At 49.9% G+C, this 21,148-nt stretch overlaps 2 protein-coding genes across 2 annotated transcripts; both read right to left on the bottom strand.

Annotated features, from left to right (window-relative positions):
* Positions 1–134: 134 nt before the first annotated feature.
* Positions 135–11,930, bottom strand: LOC143000054 (vang-like protein 2). The gene is made up of 8 exons (XM_076149310.1): positions 11,842–11,930; positions 4,695–5,079; positions 4,453–4,576; positions 3,727–4,334; positions 3,163–3,296; positions 2,732–2,867; positions 2,383–2,626; positions 135–2,160 (listed from the first exon to the last, which is right to left on the bottom strand). Exons 2-8 carry the CDS (start codon positions 4,763–4,765, stop codon positions 1,900–1,902), a joined length of 1,578 nt encoding a protein of 525 aa, XP_076005425.1. The 5' UTR covers positions 4,766–5,079; positions 11,842–11,930; the 3' UTR covers positions 135–1,899.
* Positions 11,931–12,648: 718 nt separating this feature from the next.
* ncstn (nicastrin) lies at positions 12,649–21,024 on the bottom strand. The gene is made up of 17 exons (XM_076148386.1): positions 20,934–21,024; positions 19,898–19,999; positions 19,647–19,770; positions 19,184–19,305; positions 18,884–19,029; positions 17,656–17,809; positions 17,360–17,472; positions 16,817–16,969; positions 16,125–16,229; positions 15,926–16,006; positions 15,631–15,800; positions 15,429–15,531; positions 15,187–15,285; positions 14,922–15,009; positions 14,610–14,782; positions 14,252–14,464; positions 12,649–14,105 (listed from the first exon to the last, which is right to left on the bottom strand). The coding sequence occupies exons 1-17, from the start codon at positions 20,989–20,991 to the stop codon at positions 13,983–13,985; spliced, it is 2,127 nt and encodes a 708-aa protein (XP_076004501.1). The 5' UTR covers positions 20,992–21,024; the 3' UTR covers positions 12,649–13,982.
* Between the last annotated feature and the right edge of the window lie 124 nt (positions 21,025–21,148).

The raw sequence follows: 21,148 nt of genomic DNA, 5'->3' as shown, positions 1-21,148 counted from the left end.
TCAAGAACAATCAGGAAACAGCTTCACTCTGCAGATTCTTCCTCTTTAGTCCGTCTATCATTCCATCATCATTCAAACCTGCACCCCCCCCCCCCCCCCCCCCCTCTCTAAATGAGCCTCAGAAGAACACCGGCAAGGAATAAATGGTTTAATATTGGAAAAAAACATGTCTACCACACTAAACAAGCTACAGTTAGAGTACGAGACAAATCTACAGGTTTTTTTTTACAAAGCCACTTTGTTCCTCAAAAGTAAAAACATTTTGGAAAATTGCATCATCATAACTTAGGCACCTTAACAATGATAGAAAACAAGTCATTATATATAAAAACAAATGTTCTGGAGCCCAAAATCATTCTAGCATGCATTAGGAAAAAAAAGCTGGAAGTTCTGCATGGGGATCACGCAGATGGAACGTCGGGATGGAACGTCGAGCGGGATGGAACAGTACCAGCGGCTCAACAAAGGCAGATATCAAGGCTGCGGTTCAGTGTTACAGTAGGTTTAGTGTGTCGGGACCTGGCAGAGTTCATAGGCGTAAGGCTGCGTGTGTGTGTGTGTGTGTGTGTAAGGCTGCGTGTGAGGAGGCTTTCAGCTCGTGGCACAAAAAGGTGAGACGCTGCTGCTGCTGCTGCTGCTGGGGGTCTGACCAAACCGGGACCAGTAAAGTCTGGGCTTACAGTCAGGCATGTCGCAGTTGTAGCCCGAGGAAAATAGGAACTTGAATTTATTTGGAATTGGATGCGGTTTGTTCATTTATCGTCGTGCCAAATGCCAAAACACAGACTCGGCCCGGAAGGAGGTATTAAAGCGAAGGAGACAGATAAAAGGCCTCGGAAAACAACTGCGAGATGACCAAAGATCTGAGCGCCTTCACACACTCTCACGGCCCTTCCTCTTCTTAAGCATGGCTGCGTCTCTGTGGTCTTATCGCCTCAGTGTGTGATGGAGATTTGATAGCGAGGCCGGAAACGCTGCAGAGCTGCAGAGAGAAGTTTACAATCACACGTCTGGTTTGGGTTCAATGTGGCATTAAAAACAACATCTGACATTTGATGAAGTGAAACCGTCACACACGGCGTCGGCTTCATCTAAATCGACTTCCTTCTGTTCTAAAGACTGGGTGGACTTTAGTTCGTCCTGTTCAACTGCAATATGAAGTATCAAAAAATGCCAGTGTAGATAAAAATGAAAGATGCAGACAATCATGAATATACAAAACCTCAGGAATGTACTTCCGTTTTTCTTTACAGTCAAATAAGTCAAGACCTTTGAGACCGACAGGCCACAGGAAACCAATGAGTTAATGCACATAATGCTACATTCTGTAAGTACAAACGAGTCACATCCCCTAATATAAAAACCGTTTCTCTTCTCAAACAGAACCAAGACACTGACAGGGAACCCAAAGGCAGCGGTGCGCCGGTCGTACGGTCGGCGCCGAGGCCTCGCAAAGGTCCGTATGTACGACACCGGGAAGAGGAAGTGAGCGGTGTGATGTAAACCTCCTTCCCTCCCTCCAGTGTTCATGTGTGGAGTCAGCACACTCTCTCAGTCCAGTGGTTATGGCCAAAGAAGACGCAGAAAGACAAAGTCCCCCTTCAGAAAGAAAGGGATTTCCAGCGTGTCGTAAAGAAAGTTTGACAACACGGACGAAGTATCAAGGCATTCCACTTCCACGGACAATCATAGAGCTTATCACAGTCTGAGGACAGAGCGTCTGTTAGAGCACACGACAGGAGGAGACGCTCCAGAATCAGCTTCATCCTCCTCTTTCAGTGGTAAACAAGAGGGGAGTCATAAGACGGAGAGGGACAATGTCTCCACGTGAAGGAGAGGAGACGGCTCGGTGGGAGTGGACGGGACAAGACGGGGGGGCGTCTCTCCGCGTCTCCGTCTTCACACCGACGTCTCCGACTGAAGCCTCATGACAAACTTGTGGCTCTTGGGGTCGATGAACTCCTCCCCCAGCCGCAGGAAAGGCAGCGGCGTCACCGTGACGACCAGGGAGAAGTCCTGGCGGCGCAGGGAGAAGACGAGACCCTGACGCAGGGCCGAGGTCACAGGCTCCTCGCTCACCAGCGTCCACTGTCGCCCCCTGCCGCTCTGCTGCTGGTACTGCATGGTGGGCCCCGGGCTGAGGTAACGCTCCAGGAACGCCTGATGACACAACACACAGGCGTCAGAGGCACGCAGTGACAGCTATGACCACTGGGGGGAGCTGTACAGCAACCTTTACATACTCTCATAACACACTGAGCAGCAGTTTACATCTAAACTGTGAATATAAATGTGGAATTAAATAAACTAAGCAACTTAATAAAGTAATGTCTGCATGATAATATAACATCATCATCATCACCTGAGTGAGCCTGAACTCACCTTGGGCGTCATGTTGTGTGTGATGCAGAACTGCAGGTGTGTGAGGATGCTCTCCATGCTGTGGAAGGCCTGCTGCCTGGTGGTCCTCAGGTACTTCTGCATGGCTCGGGCCATGGGGGCGAAGATGGCCTGGGCCGCCTCTCGAGGGTCCATCACCTCCCGGGGGTGTTTGGGGGACGAGGGGGTCTCGTCGTCATGGAGACGCTTGATGTGCGTGAAGGCCTCTTCCACCGCCACAACCAACCTATAAGCAGAACGAAGAGATGAATCCACACGAGCTTCACACGCCGTCTTCTGAGGAGTCCCGGGCAGATGAAGGTCCAGACGGTGGCTCTGGTCTGCGTCTCACCTGGCTTTGCGCTTTCGGACCCTGCGGTCCATCTCGGCCTCCTCGTAGTAGAACTCGTTGTGGGAGTTGTCTCTCCTCCTGGCAGCGGCTGCTATCATGGCTCGGGACTGACCGGTGGAGTTATTAGTGGGGTTCTCTACAAAACAACAGGAGGGAGAAATGATGATGTGATTGACATAAGGAGGATAAACTGATTTTCAATGTTTATTTTCGAAAAACAATTGAACTGAAATAAACACAAATAAATTTAAGAACAGAACACGACGGCTTCCAGCAATAATGAATGAAATAGTTAAAAATAATGTATAAAAATAAAACTATAATAAACTACATCATCATCTGGACTCTGACGCAGACTGACAGATGAGGACAATGACTCTAAAGAAGGATCTCCTCCTCTCCTCTCTGCGTCTGCACGGCGCCGTATTTACCGTCCAGGGAGTAAACCTTGAAGCCCGTCATCTTCTTGGACAGGATGGACTTGGGCAGGTTGAGCAGAGCCGGATTGTAGACGGAGAAGTCGCTGTAATAACGATCCAGCACCCAGACGGCCGCCCGCTGGATACTGAAACACAGAGACACACGCGTCAAGACTGTGACAGACACACACACACACACACCCCCACACACACACACACACACACACACTTTCATGTATTTGCTTTGTTCCTGGAGTCAAACTCGCCCGTCAGCTTCTGTACAAACATTGTCACCAGCAGCCTGATGCTCATGGCGGCTCGGCTCTGCAGTATTTGACTGAGGTGCAGCTGTCGCCTGTCGCCTGTCGCGTGTGCGTGCGTCCGTGTTTGTCTTGTCTGCAGCCGCATCATAAAGGTTCTGATGTTTGAACAGCCCGTATAGCGCTGCTGCCTGTACACGCCGACCACAGAAATGCGGCGGCACATGAACAGACTCGCAGTGCGGCGTTCCAGTTAGTGTGTGTGTGTGTGTGTGTGTGTGTCGTCGCGTGGAGCTCAGACTCCAGCCTCACTCACCTGAGGTGGCCCACGTTGTAGAACTTGCTGGCTCCGTCCGTGCTGCGGACCACTTTGAGGCAGAAGGCCGGCTGCAGGTGTCGGACCTCCAGCAGCACCAGAGCCAGGTACTGGATGAAGAGCAGGGCGTCCACCAGCGAGGCGGCGTACTCCACGATCCCCCTGTAGTCCCTCTCCCGGGGCTCCAGCACCCGCACGCCGTAGAACAGCCAGTAGGACGCCACAAACAGGAACACCAGCACCATCAGCAGGCAGCGGAAGACGAAGAAGCGCGGCAGGGTGGCGCGAGGCGGGCGGAGGAACAGCGCCCAGGAGGAGATGAGCAGGACCAGGAGCTTGAAGGCCAGAGAGACGTAGAGGCCTTCGCACGGCGTCCCGCAGGGCTCCAGGGCCTCACGCCACAGGACCTGCGGCAGGATGAGGAAGGCTAAGGGCGTGACCAGGGCGAAGAAGCTCAGGCAGCCCCCCAGCGCCGGGCCTAGGAAGCGCTTGCACTCCAGGGGCGTCGTCTCCTCCAGATCTTTGGTGACGCGGGTCAGGTCCTCGTTGGAGATGCTGTGCTCCGAGGTGCCGGTGACGACCGTGGTGGTCTCGCCCCAGTTATCATCCTGGGAGACAACAGAGAGGAGGCAGGTGAGCGGGACGGGAGAACTTAGATCAAGAGGAAGAGAACCTGGAGTGTTTGGTGTGTGTCGTGCCACAGGTGAGCCATCATGCTGGACTCACCCTGTCGTCTCCTCTGGTGGACTCAGCATCCAGCAGCGGCTCTCCGGGGGTCTGGATGGTGACAGACTTGTCTCCACGACTGCTGCCATCTCGACTTTTAGAGCGATGACGGTCCCTTCGATCCCTGGAACACACACACACACACACACACACACACACACACAAACAGAGCCAGTTAGTGGAGGTATCACTTTAAGGCTCCACCCCCACCCCACCTTTAACCCTTCAGCGCTCTGACCCACCTGTGCTTGCGGGAGCTTCTGGAGTGGGAGGACTTGTATGAGTAGCCCGAGTACTGCGACTCGTTATCCATGTCTCGGGTCGGCGGTGAGCGGGCTTTGAGAGCCCCGCCTCCTCCTCCTCCCCCCGTGCCGCGCTGCTCGCCGACTCCTCCCAGCTGGCTCTTACGCTCTGAGATGGACTTGGTGGACAGAGCCAGGGGCAGCTTGAGCAGGTCAACTTTGCTCCTGAGGGAATCTATCTTGGAGGCCGACGGGGGAGGAGGCAGGAGAAGGGGGGAGGAGGAGGAGGAGGAGGAGGAGGGAGAGCGAGGGGAGGCAGAGGAAGAGGGGAGGAGAGGACGGCGGGTAGGAGAGTCGCAGCGGGGACAGCGGGGGTGATAGTGGTCTGAGAGAGAGAGAGAGAGAGAGAGAGAGAGAGAGAGAGAGAGAGAGAGAGAGAGAGAGAGAGAGAGAATGTTAGAGAAAACTCATCACAAAACAAATGGATATTGAAAAAGTAATCAAGGCTTCTTTTGAATAACAATGAATCAGTTGAATATTTATAATTCCTGTGTTTCTGTGGAGCCTAAATGCCGTTCATCCAGTTGTAAATGTTAAAGTTTTGGTGACCTCTAAAGGCTTTAAGGTCAAACTAAGTGGAGTGTAGAGCGTCAGTCTGCTGCTCTACCTGTAGAGGTCAAACCCGTGACCCCACCAGAGCCCACAGAGCGGCTGACGTGACGCTCTGCTGTCAGCTTCCTGCTCTGAGCCCAGGTTAATCATCACGCCGCCACATCGCCTCGCGCCAACAAGTGAGCTAAGTGAGCTTAGCCGCCGTTGCCTCGGACACAATGGCGGCCATATTGGATTACTGTGTTTTCACAAAACTTGTTTGCCCTCTCCCTCCCTCTCGCCGTCTCACATTCCCTCCCGCGCCACCCCCGTCCCCCGGGTAACAGGGCCTCTCCGCTGCCATGGCGATGAAAGAGGGTGTTCAGCTGGAGGGGATTGAGGGTTGACAGTCGCCTTGGAAACCTGACCTTACGCCGCCCTCTGCCGCCGCCTTCTCCGTGCTCCCGAAACAAAATCCAAAATAAAAGTGTTGCCATGACGGATGTTGGCCTGTCGTACGCTGGTTAATTGATAAAGGGTGGGCGTGGCTCTGGGGCTTTGATTGGCTCGCCATGGGAAACAGAGAGGGACGTTAGCTGCCATCACACTCTGATCAGGCTCAATGACTTTAATGAGCGTTTGATCATCCATCAAGACGCTTTTGTGTTAAATCATCGACGTCTCTTACAGCCCAGATAGTTTACGACACACACACACACACACACACACACAAAAAAATGAAATAAATTCCCCTCTAATCTATAATACTCTGCTGTTAACCCTTCACATTCCGCTCATATGAACTCATTTGGAATGTGGCACTTTTGCCACTGTGATACTGAGACTTTGTTTTTTGTCGTACATAAGAAGAGGATCCGAGTGTTCGGTTCCACTTTTTGTCTTTTCCACATCCAGGACTAATAAACTGCGGCCAGTCTTAACAGGCCATTAAACATTTAAGGGCCTGGAGCCATGTGTTGAACCTCAGCAGACCCCATCTCAGGCTCTCACAGGAACAATGCTCACTCCCCAAACCAGCAAACTCCACTGAGGCAAGGCGTCTTCCTGCTGAACCCCTGTGAGCTTCAGCTTCAGTGATGTCAGACTGGGAAGGAGCTTCTTATCTATGATATAAAGAGATGCTTCCTTAGTTTAAGTGGAGAAAACTGATTTAGTCTCCTTCCCTATGACAGCACTATCTGGAGTGTGTGCAGAGTATGTTTTCTCTTATATTCCATTTAGGAATGTCATGATTCTGGCCTTTTGAAGCATCTTGAGGACGCAGTGAAGCTTTTCCACCACAGCTGAGTCACTGCAGATGCATAGGGAGGAGCAGATGTAAGTGGAGATAAAAGGGAGGAAGACATGCTGGTGAAGACACTCAGACTCCCAGACAAACCGCAGCAACATTCAATCTAAACAGAGTTTCCCGTATCTGCGGAGGCTCGGCTCCACAAATCCTCACGGCTACAAAAGCTTCAGCCTAAGTAACAAAATAGAACAACAACAGGGAGAGCGACGGCGAGACTGAGAGCAGAATCGTCTGTAACGCCGTCAGGAAAGAGACTGAAACGTGCTGCAGCTCCTCCCGCCGCTGCTGCTGGAACGGGCCGAGGAGGAAACTCAATTACCTCCGACAGGAAACGTCAAGTTTGCCCATCATGATAACGCTCACATATCTGTCCATCTCTCTGCGGAGCCACACCGGCTTCACGGTTAGTATGGCAGCGAGCGCCCAGGTGGCCTGTGTGTGTGTGGAAGAGGCCTTAGGGGGCAATTAAAGACAACACTAAAGTCTGGGTGCTCACTAGCCCCCCCTAGAGGCTGAGGTGTTTATGACGCTGTAGCAGTCGCAGCTCTCATTCGAGTCGCTTTGAAGTCCAATTTATCCTCAGAGAGTCTTTCACACGGTTTACACCAATCGTTCAATCAAGCGGTCAAGCGGGAGTCAGGCGAGGGTTGCCGGGAGTCAAACCAATGAATCCTCCAGCAGCTCTTACACTGCAGGTGGCAGGGCGGCCATGTTTAACGTCCACGAAAGCCGAGGAGTCACCTGGCCAAAAATATGCCAAACACGCGTGAGGTGTGTGTGTCTGTGTGTCTGCGTCTTTGTAATCTCAACGCGATTCCTCATAGGAGGGGGAGTGGAGGAGGGGGGAAGGGTGGTTAGACGCTGATTACATGTTCTCTTGTTAGTTGTTTTGCTCTCTACACAGTTATTAGTATAAACCGGTAGAACAGTGCACTTTCCTTTCATTTAGAGTGAAGAGAGAGAGAAATGAAGCCCCTCCTAATGTTCCAGTGGCCAATCGGGGCGCGGCACAGGCGCATCTGCCGGAGGGTCGCAAAATGTTGTCGGACACGGGACAAAAAAAAAAATTGGCCCGGTGGAAAGGGGAGTTTCCACCCCCCGACCGGATGGAGGGTGACCTCAGCAGGAGCAGGTCTGCCATGAGGATCGGCCCTCCTGGTCGCCAGGATACCGTTTCTTTGGGACGTTGAATCACAGCGCAGCTGATTATTCGGACGTATCCATCACCAGAATGACTCACTCTCATCCTTTGAAGACATTAAATACATAATTGAGTGGCGACGTGCCCGGTGGTTCTGCAGACGTTTGGCTCGGGGGGCCGCGCTCAGGATGGAGAGATGTTATCTGGAAAACAGCCGCAGATCTGGAACATGCTTGGACTTTAAGAGTCCGTCTGGGGGGCTGAGTCCATGTCTTTGTGAGAGGGAGGTTGATGTGGATGTGTTCCGCAATGAGTTTCTCACTTCGGACTGTTGATCTTTGGCGCCAGGCTCTTCACTTGGGCGTGATGTCACACCTCGCCCACCCACTTCCTGCTTTCAGATAGTTCGTCTTAAGATTCTACGATACTGGCCTTCTGTAACCTAACCTGTGAATGGTGTGTTACCTTATGCATCATGGCGCTACGAGTCTCACAGTTCTTCTCTCCTTTCCCTGTATTGTTCGCACTACAATCAATGAAAGTGTGTGTGTGTGTAATCTCCCCTGGCTCCTCCTACTTAACAGCGAGGGGCATTTTCTTTACAATAACTACAAATGCAGCCGGGACCCGCCTCGCTGTGCTTTTCTGCCCCGTCTGTCTTCTCTGTCAGGCTGTTAGTGAGAATATGACGGAACACTTGATCTGCCGAGGTGTGGTCCGGCCGGGACACGGATCCAGTTTCCTATTCATGCCCGTGTCCTATGGCCTAGTTCATGGACTGCGGCGGGACTCCTTTGGTTGGCTCCACGGTTGACATTAAATGTTAAATAAGCAGCTTGAAATGCGACGGTAACTTCTGAACGCAGGCCGGAGCTTCAAACGTACAAAGTTAAAATATGGAGGATTTAAGGTTTGTTTTGTTTTGTTTACACATGACTACTTTCTCTTATTAGTGATTAAAACTCACAATCCTGCTGAAAGTATCTTCAAAGTCAAAGCCCAAAGTGACCCCTGTTCACACACACACACACACACACACACACACACACACACACACACACACACACACACACACACACACACACACACACACACTTCAGTAATGTGTATGTGTGTGGTCTGAGATTAGGAACGTCATGTCGCCGGCCTTGATGTGGCCTCATAAAGACGATACAGCAATAATCTAGATGTGATTTAAGTCAACCGGTCCAGCTACTTGGGTTGGTTGATAGGTTCTGAGCCTGGCACAGAGAGCTACTGGTGTCTGAACCCCCCTCAAACCCAACACCCATCAGGCAGGGCCTCCATGCCAGCTCCTCTCTTGGTTCTCCAAAGGAAAGAAAAATCCTCTCAGGCTTGACATGATATCATCATCTGAGGCAAAGTGGGGTTTTTGTTGTTCACGTTTGGGAAGAGAGTGTAAATCTGAGCCGGCCGGGACAGGTGAGCAGGGCGGGGGCTTCAAAGCTGCAGTTATGAAGAGCAGCCAGCCAGTCTGTCCCTCTTCTACAGCTCAAAGACTGAGAGCTTCACTCTGGAACTTCCAAATCATTGTCCTGGCCTCAGATACACACAACCCTAACACACATAACACAAACACCTCAGCAACTGGACTATAGATCTAAACATTACAGCTTCAGATCACTTCCTTATGTGTCAGAGGCAGAATGGATCAATCAACCCTGGAGAAACGAGCAGATGTGAGCATGACGTCTGAACGCTCGGGTTTAAGATCCATAACTGCAGTTTGATGTTTTATAGGCTTCATAAATGTCTTAGTTGAAAATAAACAGATTTCTAAGATCAATTACAAACAAACCAAATGTGCAGCTCGAGTTGCAAGATGCTTGAAGAAACATGTGTCAGATTTTACAGCCTGCTCTCTCCCAAAGGCAAAAAGAAATCAAGCTGTCATCAAACCTTCAGAGTTCCCTGGGCTGAGACAACAGCTGCCACCGTGGAAAAGCAATCTGGGCCATCACCAAACTGACCAGGGCCTGTGTACCAACTGGGAAAACACACACACACACGCACACACCCAGCGGGGAAGATGAGTGTACCACGGCCACACACACACACACACACACACACACACACACACACACAGTGACCACCACCCACCGCTGCCTGCAACGACACCGGCAAAACCAACGAAAAACGCAGACAACTGCTACTGTCAGCCTTCGCACACACGTTTGGCAACATGGAGCAGGTGTGTGTTGCTGCTGTGAGCGAGTGTGTGTGTGTCTGTGTGTGTGCGTGTGTGTACAAATCTAGGGTGTGGTTAAATCAACAGGCCTGCGAGTCAGACAGACCCCTTACATGCGTGCCTCCTGTCTCCATGTCCGCACTAAAGTATCACAGAGACAGGAAGTGCGGCACAGGGATGGATCTGTTCAGGGCCCGGAACGCTTTTCAAGCTCCCAGGCGCCATATTCGGTTTCAGACCCCTCAAGAGCCGCCTGGGCCGTCAGTGGAGACGGTCCAAGCAGACAAACGTGAGGAGCATGAAGATGGACAGGCTGCTTGGCTGCATCACGCTACAGGGATCATGAATTTGTACAAAGATACATAAATATAAAACCTGTCTGTGCTTCATTTTACAACAGTCGCCACCTGCACTTAGTTTCTGCTTTGCTGGATCAATAAAACGTCTCTCAACTTTAAGATAATTCCCTCCAGTGTGAGATCCCTTTGGTACTTAAGAAGGATGTTGCAATGTCAAAGTAAATCAGCATGTGTAAGATTTGAATGGAAGCTAATTGAGTGTATAGTTGTGTAGTGTGTGTTTGTTGTCCTGTGTCCACACTCTGACAGGATGCAGGCCGTGGTTCTGCTGTGTGTGTGTACCAGCTAATTAACTGATTCATCTTAATACCAGATGAATCCCTGCAGACATGGTTCCCTCTCCATTTGAACAAACAAACGCACCACATCTGCTTTGTGCCACAGCTGGGACCTGGAGCCATAGTTTGAGAACCGCTGATCCAATCTGTTTACACCAGTAAGATCTAATACACTCACAGGTTTAAGCTTTGAGAGGATTTGCAACTTTGCTCCAATTCTTAATCAAGCAGTTAGAGATTTGTAAATGTGTTTGAGGTAGCTGGCATTAGAGACTGGAGGTCCTCTGACACACACACATGTATGTTTGTGTAGACATCAACAGGCTCACAGAAATGATCAGAAGCTTAACCTTAGCTATAATAGTCATTAGTAAGAGCTCTACTTCCCACACCGTGCTAATATTATTAATGCTACAGTTCTTCAGACATATTGAAGGAACATTTTCCTCCTGAAATGAAGCCCCAGCCTGTCCCGGTACATGGGAGCTAATCTGGGCCTGTAGCCGCTGTTTCACTTCAGAGTTTACAATATGTCCAACTGCGTAAAAGCAAAACTGCGCACAATTTAGCAGGAATCAACCGCGGCAACGAAGAGGAGGAAGAAGAAGAATAAGAAGGAGCAAGCAGCTGCTTTTGTAAGAATCGAACCGTTCCTCACGCACAAACGGCTCGAAGCTGAACTCGCTGCGGAGGCGCGTGTGTGTGTGTGTTTGGGGCGAACGTTGGAGGAGTTGTGGGGAAGGAGGGTGCAGGACAATGGGAGACTCCCAGGCCCCACCGGCCGCGTCCCGATGCCAGATGATCCCGGCGTTCTGTCCCCTCTCCCCCCTCCGCTCTCAGCCGCTCTCACGGAATGAATGGACGCTGTGAAACCCGCACCAGTCCTCCCGAGGAGAACATCCACCACCTCCGGCCTACAATGAGCCGGGACGCGCTCGTTCCCTCCCGGGCGCATCTCTTCTTCCCTCCCCGCATACATTCGCAGTAAACCCCCCCCTCGTCCCGGTGGCGCGTTGGAAATCGACCCCGCAGAGCTACGTGGCCTCGCCGAGGACAACAATAGAGCCGACGAGGGTCCTAAACTTCCCTGCGGTTTGTAAGAAGGCGACCATCGCGTCTCCTCCACTATTGTTTGGGGAAACAGCGGAGCCCGGCGCCACTCATTCGCCTTTCTGTCGACCGTGAACGCGGCGCACACGCACCGGCGCCGCCGCTACGGCCATTTCTAGTAGATTCTCAATAAAAAATACTACTTACTTATTCCAGATTGTCCATTCAGGTATTTTCTCACTTTCCACTTTCTTTCCACTCAGCCGTAGCACCGTGCGCCCCGCCTCCGCTCCAGCTTGGCCCCGCCTCTGCTTCCCCCTGGGGGGCTCCGGCAGGCCTGCATGGGAGACAGACTCATGGATCAGAAGACACCGGTTACTGCTGGATTATGACCGATCACTGCTGTACTATGACCGGTCACCGCTGTGCCATGATTGAACTGTGCAGCCCGGGTAAAGGATCGGTCCCAGCGGCCTGTCACAAAGTGCTGATATCAGGCTGGAAACCTTCACATAAACATTTATTAATATTTATCAATACTATAAACATCCGTAACCGGCAGAAAGTATCAACAGATTACTTGGATTTTATTAAATACCTATTTTCACTATTTCCACTCCCTTCCTTTCTGTTATCTTGTGTTTCTGTGATCTTGTTGTAATTCTGTGTGTAGTCCTTGCAGTAATCTGAAAGTGTTTATTATGACAAACTGTGCTTTGATCTCAGATTACTTATCAGGCTAAAGCGTACATGTTAGCACAGTGGTTCTCAAACTGTGGTATGTGTGGTTACAGTGGTACTTGAAGGGCACTCTGGTCATGTGAGAGAGAGATAATCCTGCAGGTTTATCTCTAAAAGGAACATTATGGGATTGGACAGATTTCTGGTAAATCAGATATTTTGGCTGGCTGACTGTCAGTGTGAGCAGATCTATAGTTCTGTTTCTATCTCATTACAAACATAAAGCTTGTATACTAATGCCTCTAAGTGTCATTAAGATACACCGATACAATGTTTACAATCCATCATGAGACCATTTTTAATAACATTTAAGAATCAATTTCACAGCAGAAATAAAGGAGAAAGTCAAACGGCTGAATCCTCTCAGGTTCATCTCAAAGGATTCAGACCATTTTCTATCTTTAAGAGATGAAAAACAGAAATGAATGGCATCAAATAACTTTCCAGGACCATCTGTGTATACAAACTGGAAAAGAAGCAATGTTTATTTGTTATCAAGGCATCACGTTTGGCCGCTGAGTCCAGCCAATAAATCAACATCAACAAATTAAAACCTCCTGTGTGTCCTCTCTATTTCCAAATGTGTCATTTCAAAAGAAACTGTGTGAAACGTACAAAGTGAAGAGCGGACAGTCAGGATACCGGCTGCACAGCTTCGGCGTCCAAACTACAAACTTTACTCAACATAAATTTAACCCTGGCTGGATCTACAGATTTTGGTGGCCGATCAAAGCGACGTTAAGCGTCCGTCAGCCGCACCGGATGCTTGTAGAGTAGAAAGAAATCGCTCTCCTCCGCATAAATATCACAATATGTGAGTTTACAGCAGTCCTATAACTACACACACACACTTAATTGTGTGTTTGCTGGGACCAACTTAACAATTTCGCGTTTCTCTAAAATTCTTTAACTTCTTAAGACCTAAAACTGATCAAATCATTTCGCTGTGCATTTCTAGATTTTGCCAAACCTTCATTTTGGACCCGACACACACACACACTGCCCGTTTGACTCATAAAGTGGTTCCTTATCATTAAAAGGATTGATAAGTTAACTACAGACGGAGAAGACAGCTACAGTATTGCACATACCATCGCAATCCTCACACACACACACACTCACAGCTGTCCATACGCACAATCGCTTGAATACACCCAAGGTATACTCACACACTCATCTGCACTCACGCCTATACACACATACACACACCCCCACACAATGGTCGGATAATGCTCGGTGACATGACAAACAAAACATTTTTTGACAATAAAAGTGAAACAAAATCAAATATAAACATCTTTTACACCGGTAGGAGCCTGACCAGTGCTGTCTGACCCTGATGAGTCCAGATCCATCCAGGCCAAACCGGTCCAGTCCAGTCCTCATGTCTCACCTCACCCCAGTGAGTCCCATAAGCATGGAGTCATTGTCTGAAAGAAAACAAAACCTCTGTGTTGTGTCTAACCTGTTTGTGTACCTACTGGTGTGTGTGTGTGTGTTTGTTTGAAAGAAAGAAAGACCCTGTCCATGTCTGGTTGGGATAGTAGTACTAGAAGTGAATAGTAGTAGTGGTTGTGTGCGGCGTCCTTGCTGAGCGTGGTGTGGACTCAGTAGGTGGCGTTGGCGGGCTCCCTCGCCGAGCTGAAGAGGATGTCGGCCTTTGAGCTGATGATGTAGGTCAGCAGCAGCGATGTGATCAGCACGCCGATGCCCACACCCAGGGTCAGCATCTGGGACGGAAACACAACAACACTTAAACCACAGCCGACGTTTTTTATTCGCCGAACTCCGATAACCTCAAACAACTCGAGTTTGCCTGCGGCCTCATCCGTATTCTCTTTGGCGCTCACGGGCAGGAAGCAGGAAGCGGTCTCACCTCCAGCTCGTGACTGGCCACCAGGAAAATGCGGCCTTTGATGGCTTTCCACCGCGACTCCGTCCATGTGGAGTAGTCTTTGGAGGTGAATTCCTGCAGGTCGAAGGCCGGGGACAGCGCTTTGGAGAGGCGAACGGAGGAGCGTACGCAGTAACCCTGGCGCTCCGTGCTGTTTGGAGGAGCTGCACCTTGGACCCACTTGTAGCTGAACATCTGATGGAGGAAGAAGAGGAGGAGGAGGAGGAGAAACGGCTGTTAGTACAGGAGGATCAACGCACGAGACACTCAGACACTCTGGTGACATCAGAAGAAGTGATGAACTAAACTAGATGAAGAGTTATGGGTGCGTGTCCCTCACGTGTTTGCTCTCTGTGTCGTCCTTGTTCTCTCTCTGGTTGTTGCAGTCTTCCTGGGTAATGTTGGGAGTGGTGCCGGTCAGGTTAGCCAGCAGGAACTGGACCAGAACGGTGGCGGTCTTCGCTGTGCTGGAATGCTGGGACACGCCCACGTAGAGGTGTGGGGGTCCAGGCGCTGGGAGAGAGAGACAGGAAACAGAGACGTTAGAATATAAAAAGGACAACAAAGTCACTTCTGGAGGCAAATCAAAGTTTAGCCTGTCCACGTTTGTAAGAATCTTGTGAGAGAAGGATCAGCTCGTATCCAAACTCACTCAAAATGCCCACAGCGTCAGCCGGTAACAGCTTCTGGAACCAGGAGTTGTTTGACCTAACGAGGAAGCCGTACAGCAGCTGGGTCACCTGAGGGATGGAAAACAGGAAGAAACCGTCAGAATCTTCAGTTCTGCTAAATAAAAGTTACACCAAGAAACTCTCAGGGCGGAGGGAGACGGATGTTTCAGGGATGAGACAGTGACAGACAGCTGCTGATCAACACAGCTTCACTCAGTTTATATAGAATACACACAAACATCTTACAATCTCTTTGTCTGCGGTGATGTTTGTCATTAGGGCATCAGCTCCTCCTGCCTGCGTGTAGAGAGCACGGGCAACCACGGTGGCCACCTTAGTGAGAGCCTGGAGGATACAAGCAGAGGAAGGAGAGCTCAACTATTGTTTCAGCCAATTATCTTCTCAAAGAATACAAACACACACACTCACAGTTGGACCTTCAGACCTTAACGGCGCAGGGTTGACTTCTCAGCTGACCTATGACCTACCTCTGCTGTGGCCGTCATGGACAGCAGCTGCTCCTCTGGCGTCATGTCCTTTGGGTAGGACACGTTCAGGTACTCGGCGTTATCGTACATGCTCTCATAGTACCTGCACACGGAACAGAGATCCACACCCAGGTTACTTCATTTGGAGCGCTGACACACAGATGAAGGTGACCTCGTCGCATGTTATGAAACCCTCAGCCACCTGTTACGGTAAGCAGACAGATGATCCTCGATGACGACGCCGGGGATTGGGCGAGCTCGCAGGAAACGCTGGAAGGATGCGGGCGGCAGAGGCTGAGAGAAGGCGGGCTCGTCCAGTGAGACGTTTAGACCCGTGGCAGCCGACTTCAGGTGTTTGATGAGATTTTCCACCTGGAACAGAACAGGAGAAAGAAAGAAACGTTAGACAAACTCTTCTATCGGAGGACAACAACACCGACGCGTGAATGTCTCATGCAATACTCTAATGTGAAGTGGATTCTTCACGAGACACAAACCTCTTCATCGACACTGCTGCTGTTGCGCCTGGATACGGGGTCAGAGTGGAGCCAGAGCTTGGAGTCAGCGTTCAGAGCCACCTGAGGCGAGCAAAGTCACATCACATCACCAACGCAGAATGCAACTTCACAAGTTTCTTGATGACTCACTCAGTTGTGGGTTTTTTTTTAAAGTTTGAAGTAAAGCGACAACACAAACCTGTCCAACCTCCAGCACAGAGTGAACATTGTCCAGGTCCACAGCAAACTGATTGTTCTGCATGTCATAGACCATCCGGGAGCTGCCAATGTAGTCAAAGGTTTCCTGGGGTCAAGCAGTCAGAGACACAAACTGTACTGTGAATTCCAATAACATGCATACTAATCTCTCTCACACACACACACACACACACACACACACACACACACACACACACACACACACACACACACACACACACACACACACACACACACACACACACACACACACACACACACACACACACACACACACACACACACACACCTTAAACAGGATCTAGTCTGGAGGTAAACTCCAAACAAAGCTGAATCTGATGTGTTCACACACGTACAATAGCGGGTTTAGAACCGAGGCGCAGAGGAACTTGCGTGTCATGTTTGCACACACTGCGACTCTAAGGCTCCTTTATCTGGCGTGGACACCATAACAATCACAGTAATTACACTGGCATGTGCTTATTCTGCTATATTCAACGCAAAGCATCACGCTCAAGTCAATTTACTTGGGAGTTCTGGCAGACAAACAATCTAAAAGCCCTGCAAGCGGCGCCTGGAGGCCGCCACACGGGTTTGAAGCACGCAAACCAGCGACGGATGAACCGACACTGTGAGACGCTGTGTTGTGCAGTGGGTGTGGAAAGTACTGACCCCCTGGAAGAAGGTGTAGAGGATGGTGCGGCTGGGTGGCGCCTCCTGGACGATGCTACGCAGAGCGTGGGCGGCGGCCAGCAGAGTGACGAATCCAGAGACTCCACTATCTGCTCCTGGTGCAACCTCGAAGAAAAACGACCTGCTGTCCAGCTGCAGAGCGGAGGAGAGCAGAGGAGAGCAGAGGAGAGCAGAGGAGAGCAGAGGAGAGCAGAGGAGAGCAGAGGAGAGCGGAGGAGAGCAGAGGAGGCCATCAGTCAAGCAGAGATCCCTATCTGGGTAAACACTCCACCAGGCCCATTCTTTACGATTCCATAAATCAAAACGTGGCCACAAACTATGCAGGAATGAAGCCCGTCTTGCCTTCTGGCTTCCTCGTTGCGTTTCTGTTGATGAACCGGCTCAGAGCAACATGAAGCAAACACGTAGTTCAACCAAAGCATTTAACATACACGAGTATTTCATAGATAAAGCTTTCCAAAATGTCCAGATGTAAGAAGATAACACGAGGAGGAGGTTGTTGCTACTCGTCCGGACACTCACCCTGGCTGCTGCTATGACAACACTCTCCCCCGTCTTGTGGCCTTTGGCGGTGTTGTTGAGAGGCCTGGTCGAGCTCCACACGTTAAAGTCACCCAATGGGTCACACACCATCTCTGCAAAGACGACACAAATACACACACGCATTCTTAAAAGACCCTTTTGTTGAATTTAAGTGGAGCGTGTTTGAAACTGTGTCGCTTGTGTGTGCACTGCAGGTCAAATCACACACTGAGCACCGAGGGAAGAGTCGTGTCTGAGAGTGTGTGTGTGTGTGTGTATTCATGTGGTCTGAGTACCTGGGTTGAGGCTGAGGTTGAGGAGGTGAATGTAGTTCCTCCTCATGCAGGTGGCCGTGTCAGTGACGGCGAACATGTGGGAGTAGAGCTCCATGGCGCAGAGCGGATACTGAGGCCCGCTGCCGTTCACCACCCGGTTATGATCAAAGTAACACTGCGAGTGGAGACACACACACAGAAATGCACACATATGACTTTAATTCAAACAAGTGCAGCTGCAAGCACAGGACATGAATTTTGAGTTGGAGTTTTTAATAGCGAGGGCGAGTTGGAACAGGTCGACGCTGCTGCACGCTTGCTCAGGGCACATTGGCAGGTTTGGGCACAGAGAAGCTTCGACTACGCTTGACACCGACAAAGTGGCAGTTGCAGGGGAATCAAACCTGTAACTACGTGATGACAGAACAGCCTGAAACACCAGATGGCAGGGAGGAACACCCGAGTCGTAAAAATTACACTCAAATCTATTACATAAATACAACCTCTGGACTGAGTCACCATAATGTTGTCAAGTCAAAACACACTAACAAATCTATTCTTCACACCGGAATGCAAGAGTTTACTACGCCACATCTGTGTCGGGGCTAAAATTGAAAGCCGACAAGAAACAGAAATGAAACTTCTAGGTCAAGTTGAGTCGACTGAGGCAGGAAGCTCACAGGAGCGTTCAGTCGTCGACGACTCGTGAGACAAACAGCTCAGAGGTGTGTAACCTTAGACGTCTGCCTCTGAAGACGGAGAAAAGGCAGCTTGTGATTTGTAGGCTTTGACAACCCGCTCCACATAATGAGCCACGACATGCCTCTCGTGCCGACTTCAAAGTGAGGATGAGATCAGATGTGTGTGTGTGTGTGTGTGGGTTTCTTGGCCCGTTCCCTAATCTCAACCACTAATGGAGCCGGTTCAGATCACGTTTTATCGCTCTTCTGTGTGTTTATACTTATTCCATTTCTTCCATGGGGTTTCTTTGCCTCCTAGTTCTGCATAATTCATCCTACAGAGACCGTTACATTAAAATGTTTAGAATAGTCAGGACTTTATTGCTTTCACGTTCAGGAAGTTCGCCTGTTCATGTCCAACCCGTTTTCAGACAGCATGTACGGTTTCTGTGTGAGAGCCAGTTGTTCCTCGTGTGGTTTTCAGGCCTTTTCTGCCTTCAGACTGACTCGGCTCTGTGTCTCTGCTTAATAAGCTGAACCTGTTGTTTATAGACTCCTTCCTGTCTTACCTGTCGGATGACCTGAGTGTCGTTGTCGTCTTTCATGGAGAAGATGGGGAAGTCGAACTCCTCGTAGGACAGACCGTTCCCCAGAGGGTTCCACACGGTGATGTTACAGTGGGCCATGGACGGTTCATACGTCTCTGAGTAGACACCTGGGAGCCACACGGAGATTATGTCAGTGGCAACAACTGGAGACGACCCCTGCAGTTTAAACAGCACTCGTCTGTTCTTCTTTATGACTTCAGGAGCCGATCATCAGACCCAAAGCCACTTTGCTACACTGAGCAGCGACAGGTCTCCACCCACCTGTGTTCTCGTTGGGACAGGCGGTGTGTGGGGAGAAGCCGTCGGCGGGGTTTGCGTTCGGTGCTATAACGGCGACGCCGGCCACCCTGCCGGTGCCGTTCTTCAGCTTCATCATGATGGACCTGAGGAAGAGACGGCAGGCACAGGGGGGAACAGAGACCAGGCGGGTCAGATAGGGGAGAAATACTTCATACGGCTAAAGACTCAGATGAGAAGAACTGAAAAAATACTTGATTGACTGGATTGAAGGTGAGGTCATAAGAACTTTAGACCGATTGGTTTAAGAAGCCATTATTTTAATTTATTTATTTGTCTCATACTTGCATTTCTAAATATAAAAGAGTCTCATTAAATTTTTCTATTGATTGATTTGTTTACAATATGTGACAATATGAGAAAGAAGTGTGGGAGATGTGTTGCTGCTGCTGAGATCCAGATGTTGTGATGTTGTTCTGAATCCTACCTGGTGAAGAGCGGAGACTCCAGGATGACCATGTAGGGCGGATTGGGTCCAGTGTGCAGGACCCAGTCTACATTTTCCTCCGACTCCAGTACATGTAACACACCAACATCACCTGATAATGAGGCTGAAACAGGAAGGGAGAAGAGAAGCAGAAGTCAGGAGGGTTCTGGACACACATACAACAAGCTCTTCTGTCACATGAGCTGATGCATGGAGGACTGGATGTGACTTTGATCTGTGGCTCCACTCACACTGGCATCCTATCTGATGTGTAGCATTGAGCAGTCGGACACATGGGACGGTGTAGTTGAGCTGCACGTAAATCTTCTTTTCCACTGAATTACAGCCGACACCTGCAAGAGAAAACAGCACGGTCACAACTGCACCAAGTGGAGGAATGACATCAGGGCACAACTGTGGCAAGTAAGGGCTCAATACAGGAGGAGGAAACTCGGCATTTCAGAAATACAACTGAGCTGCAACGGCTCTAGCTTTGAAGATTTACTGCTTTCCCAATTTCGTGTCAATGTTGAATCCCTTTATGGTTTTCCTTCCTTCACATTCCTAAGGTCTCGAGTTCTGCCACAGTGTATCTGATCTCTGACCTCCCAGTGTGAAAGTGAAAGCTACACCTCCTTAGTCTCCCGTGTCACATTACTGAAGGTCTCACGGCTCAGTGATCTGATTAACCCTGTGTGGTGTCGCTGCTCATCAACGTGTCTTAAGTCAGGAGTCATCAGTAAGAGTTTGCTCTCCTGTAGACGGAGGACATTTTCTTCAATCTAAACATTGCAGACGCAGACAGAATAAGGCTGATTTGTTTTCAATCATACTATCGATCGGGATTTGACGTGACGTCCACGCGTATGAAGCAGAAAGCCTTGAACCTGATCCCGGTGCTGCAGGAGGCACTGCGGGCAAATCACGAGTAATCACGCTGTGTATGTGTGTGTGTGTCAGGAGGGCAGAGCAAAGCTGGCTGACTGGCGACAAACACGTCCAATTCAAACGCATTATGTGGCCACTCAGTCACTAATAACTGTCTTTAAGGTCTGAACGTGCCAAGAGCTGACAGACATTTCGTAGTCTGAACCAAATTGAGACAAAAACTCAGCGCTGGTGATTGAAGAGCATACAAGTCCGCTTGTTAGCATTAGCTAGCCTAGCATCCGGCTGCCTCTGAGCACAAAGAAGTCCATGAAGCTGACCGGTCTAATAAAGTAACACACTCCACAAAACAACGAACACGAAGACGCGCAATTTCGGTAGGGTTGGGTTGAAACTTACCAATGAAAAACCAACAAACTAGCAATGTAATAGACCGCTTGTTCGGGAGCAAATCCATCTTCCTGGTACGGAAAGCAAAAAAAACACAACAGGAAGTGTTGCCACCGGAAGTGTCCGGGTTCTTCTGCTGCTGCTTGGTTCCGCTTTCTTGAAACGGGAATTCGGCAAAATGGCAGCTCTGGGTTTTAATGACGTCTTTTTATACAAGTTGAATG

This window comes from Genypterus blacodes, unplaced genomic scaffold, assembly GCF_046128005.1.
Source record: "Genypterus blacodes isolate CSIRO-AG114 ecotype Tasmania unplaced genomic scaffold, CSIRO-AGI_Gbla_v1 ptg000005l_1, whole genome shotgun sequence".
NCBI classification, from domain to species: Eukaryota; Metazoa; Chordata; class Actinopteri; order Ophidiiformes; family Ophidiidae; genus Genypterus; species Genypterus blacodes.
This window is presented reverse-complemented; position numbering and strand designations above follow the sequence as displayed.

What these genes read in the sequence shown, in the direction of transcription:
- LOC143000054 (XM_076149310.1), bottom strand. Translation starts at nt 4,765, where the DNA reads ATGGATAACGAGTCGCAGTACTCGGGCTACTCATACAAGTCCTCCCAC. An exon ending in AGAAGCTCCCGCAAGCACAG is followed by an intron (nt 4,577 to 4,694) that starts GTGGGTCAGAGC and finishes TGTGTGTTCCAG; the next exon opens with GGATCGAAGGGACCGTCATC. An exon ending in CCACCAGAGGAGACGACAGG is followed by an intron (nt 4,335 to 4,452) that starts GTGAGTCCAGCA and finishes GTTGTCTCCCAG; the next exon opens with GATGATAACTGGGGCGAGAC.
- ncstn (XM_076148386.1), bottom strand. Translation starts at nt 20,991, where the DNA reads ATGGATTTGCTCCCGAACAAGCGGTCTATTACATTGCTAGTTTGTTGG. An exon ending in ACACTCAGGTCATCCGACAG is followed by an intron (nt 17,810 to 18,883) that starts GTAAGACAGGAA and finishes CTCCACTCGCAG; the next exon opens with TGTTACTTTGATCATAACCG. An exon ending in TCACCGCAGACAAAGAGATT is followed by an intron (nt 15,010 to 15,186) that starts GTAAGATGTTTG and finishes TCCATCCCTCAG; the next exon opens with GTGACCCAGCTGCTGTACGG.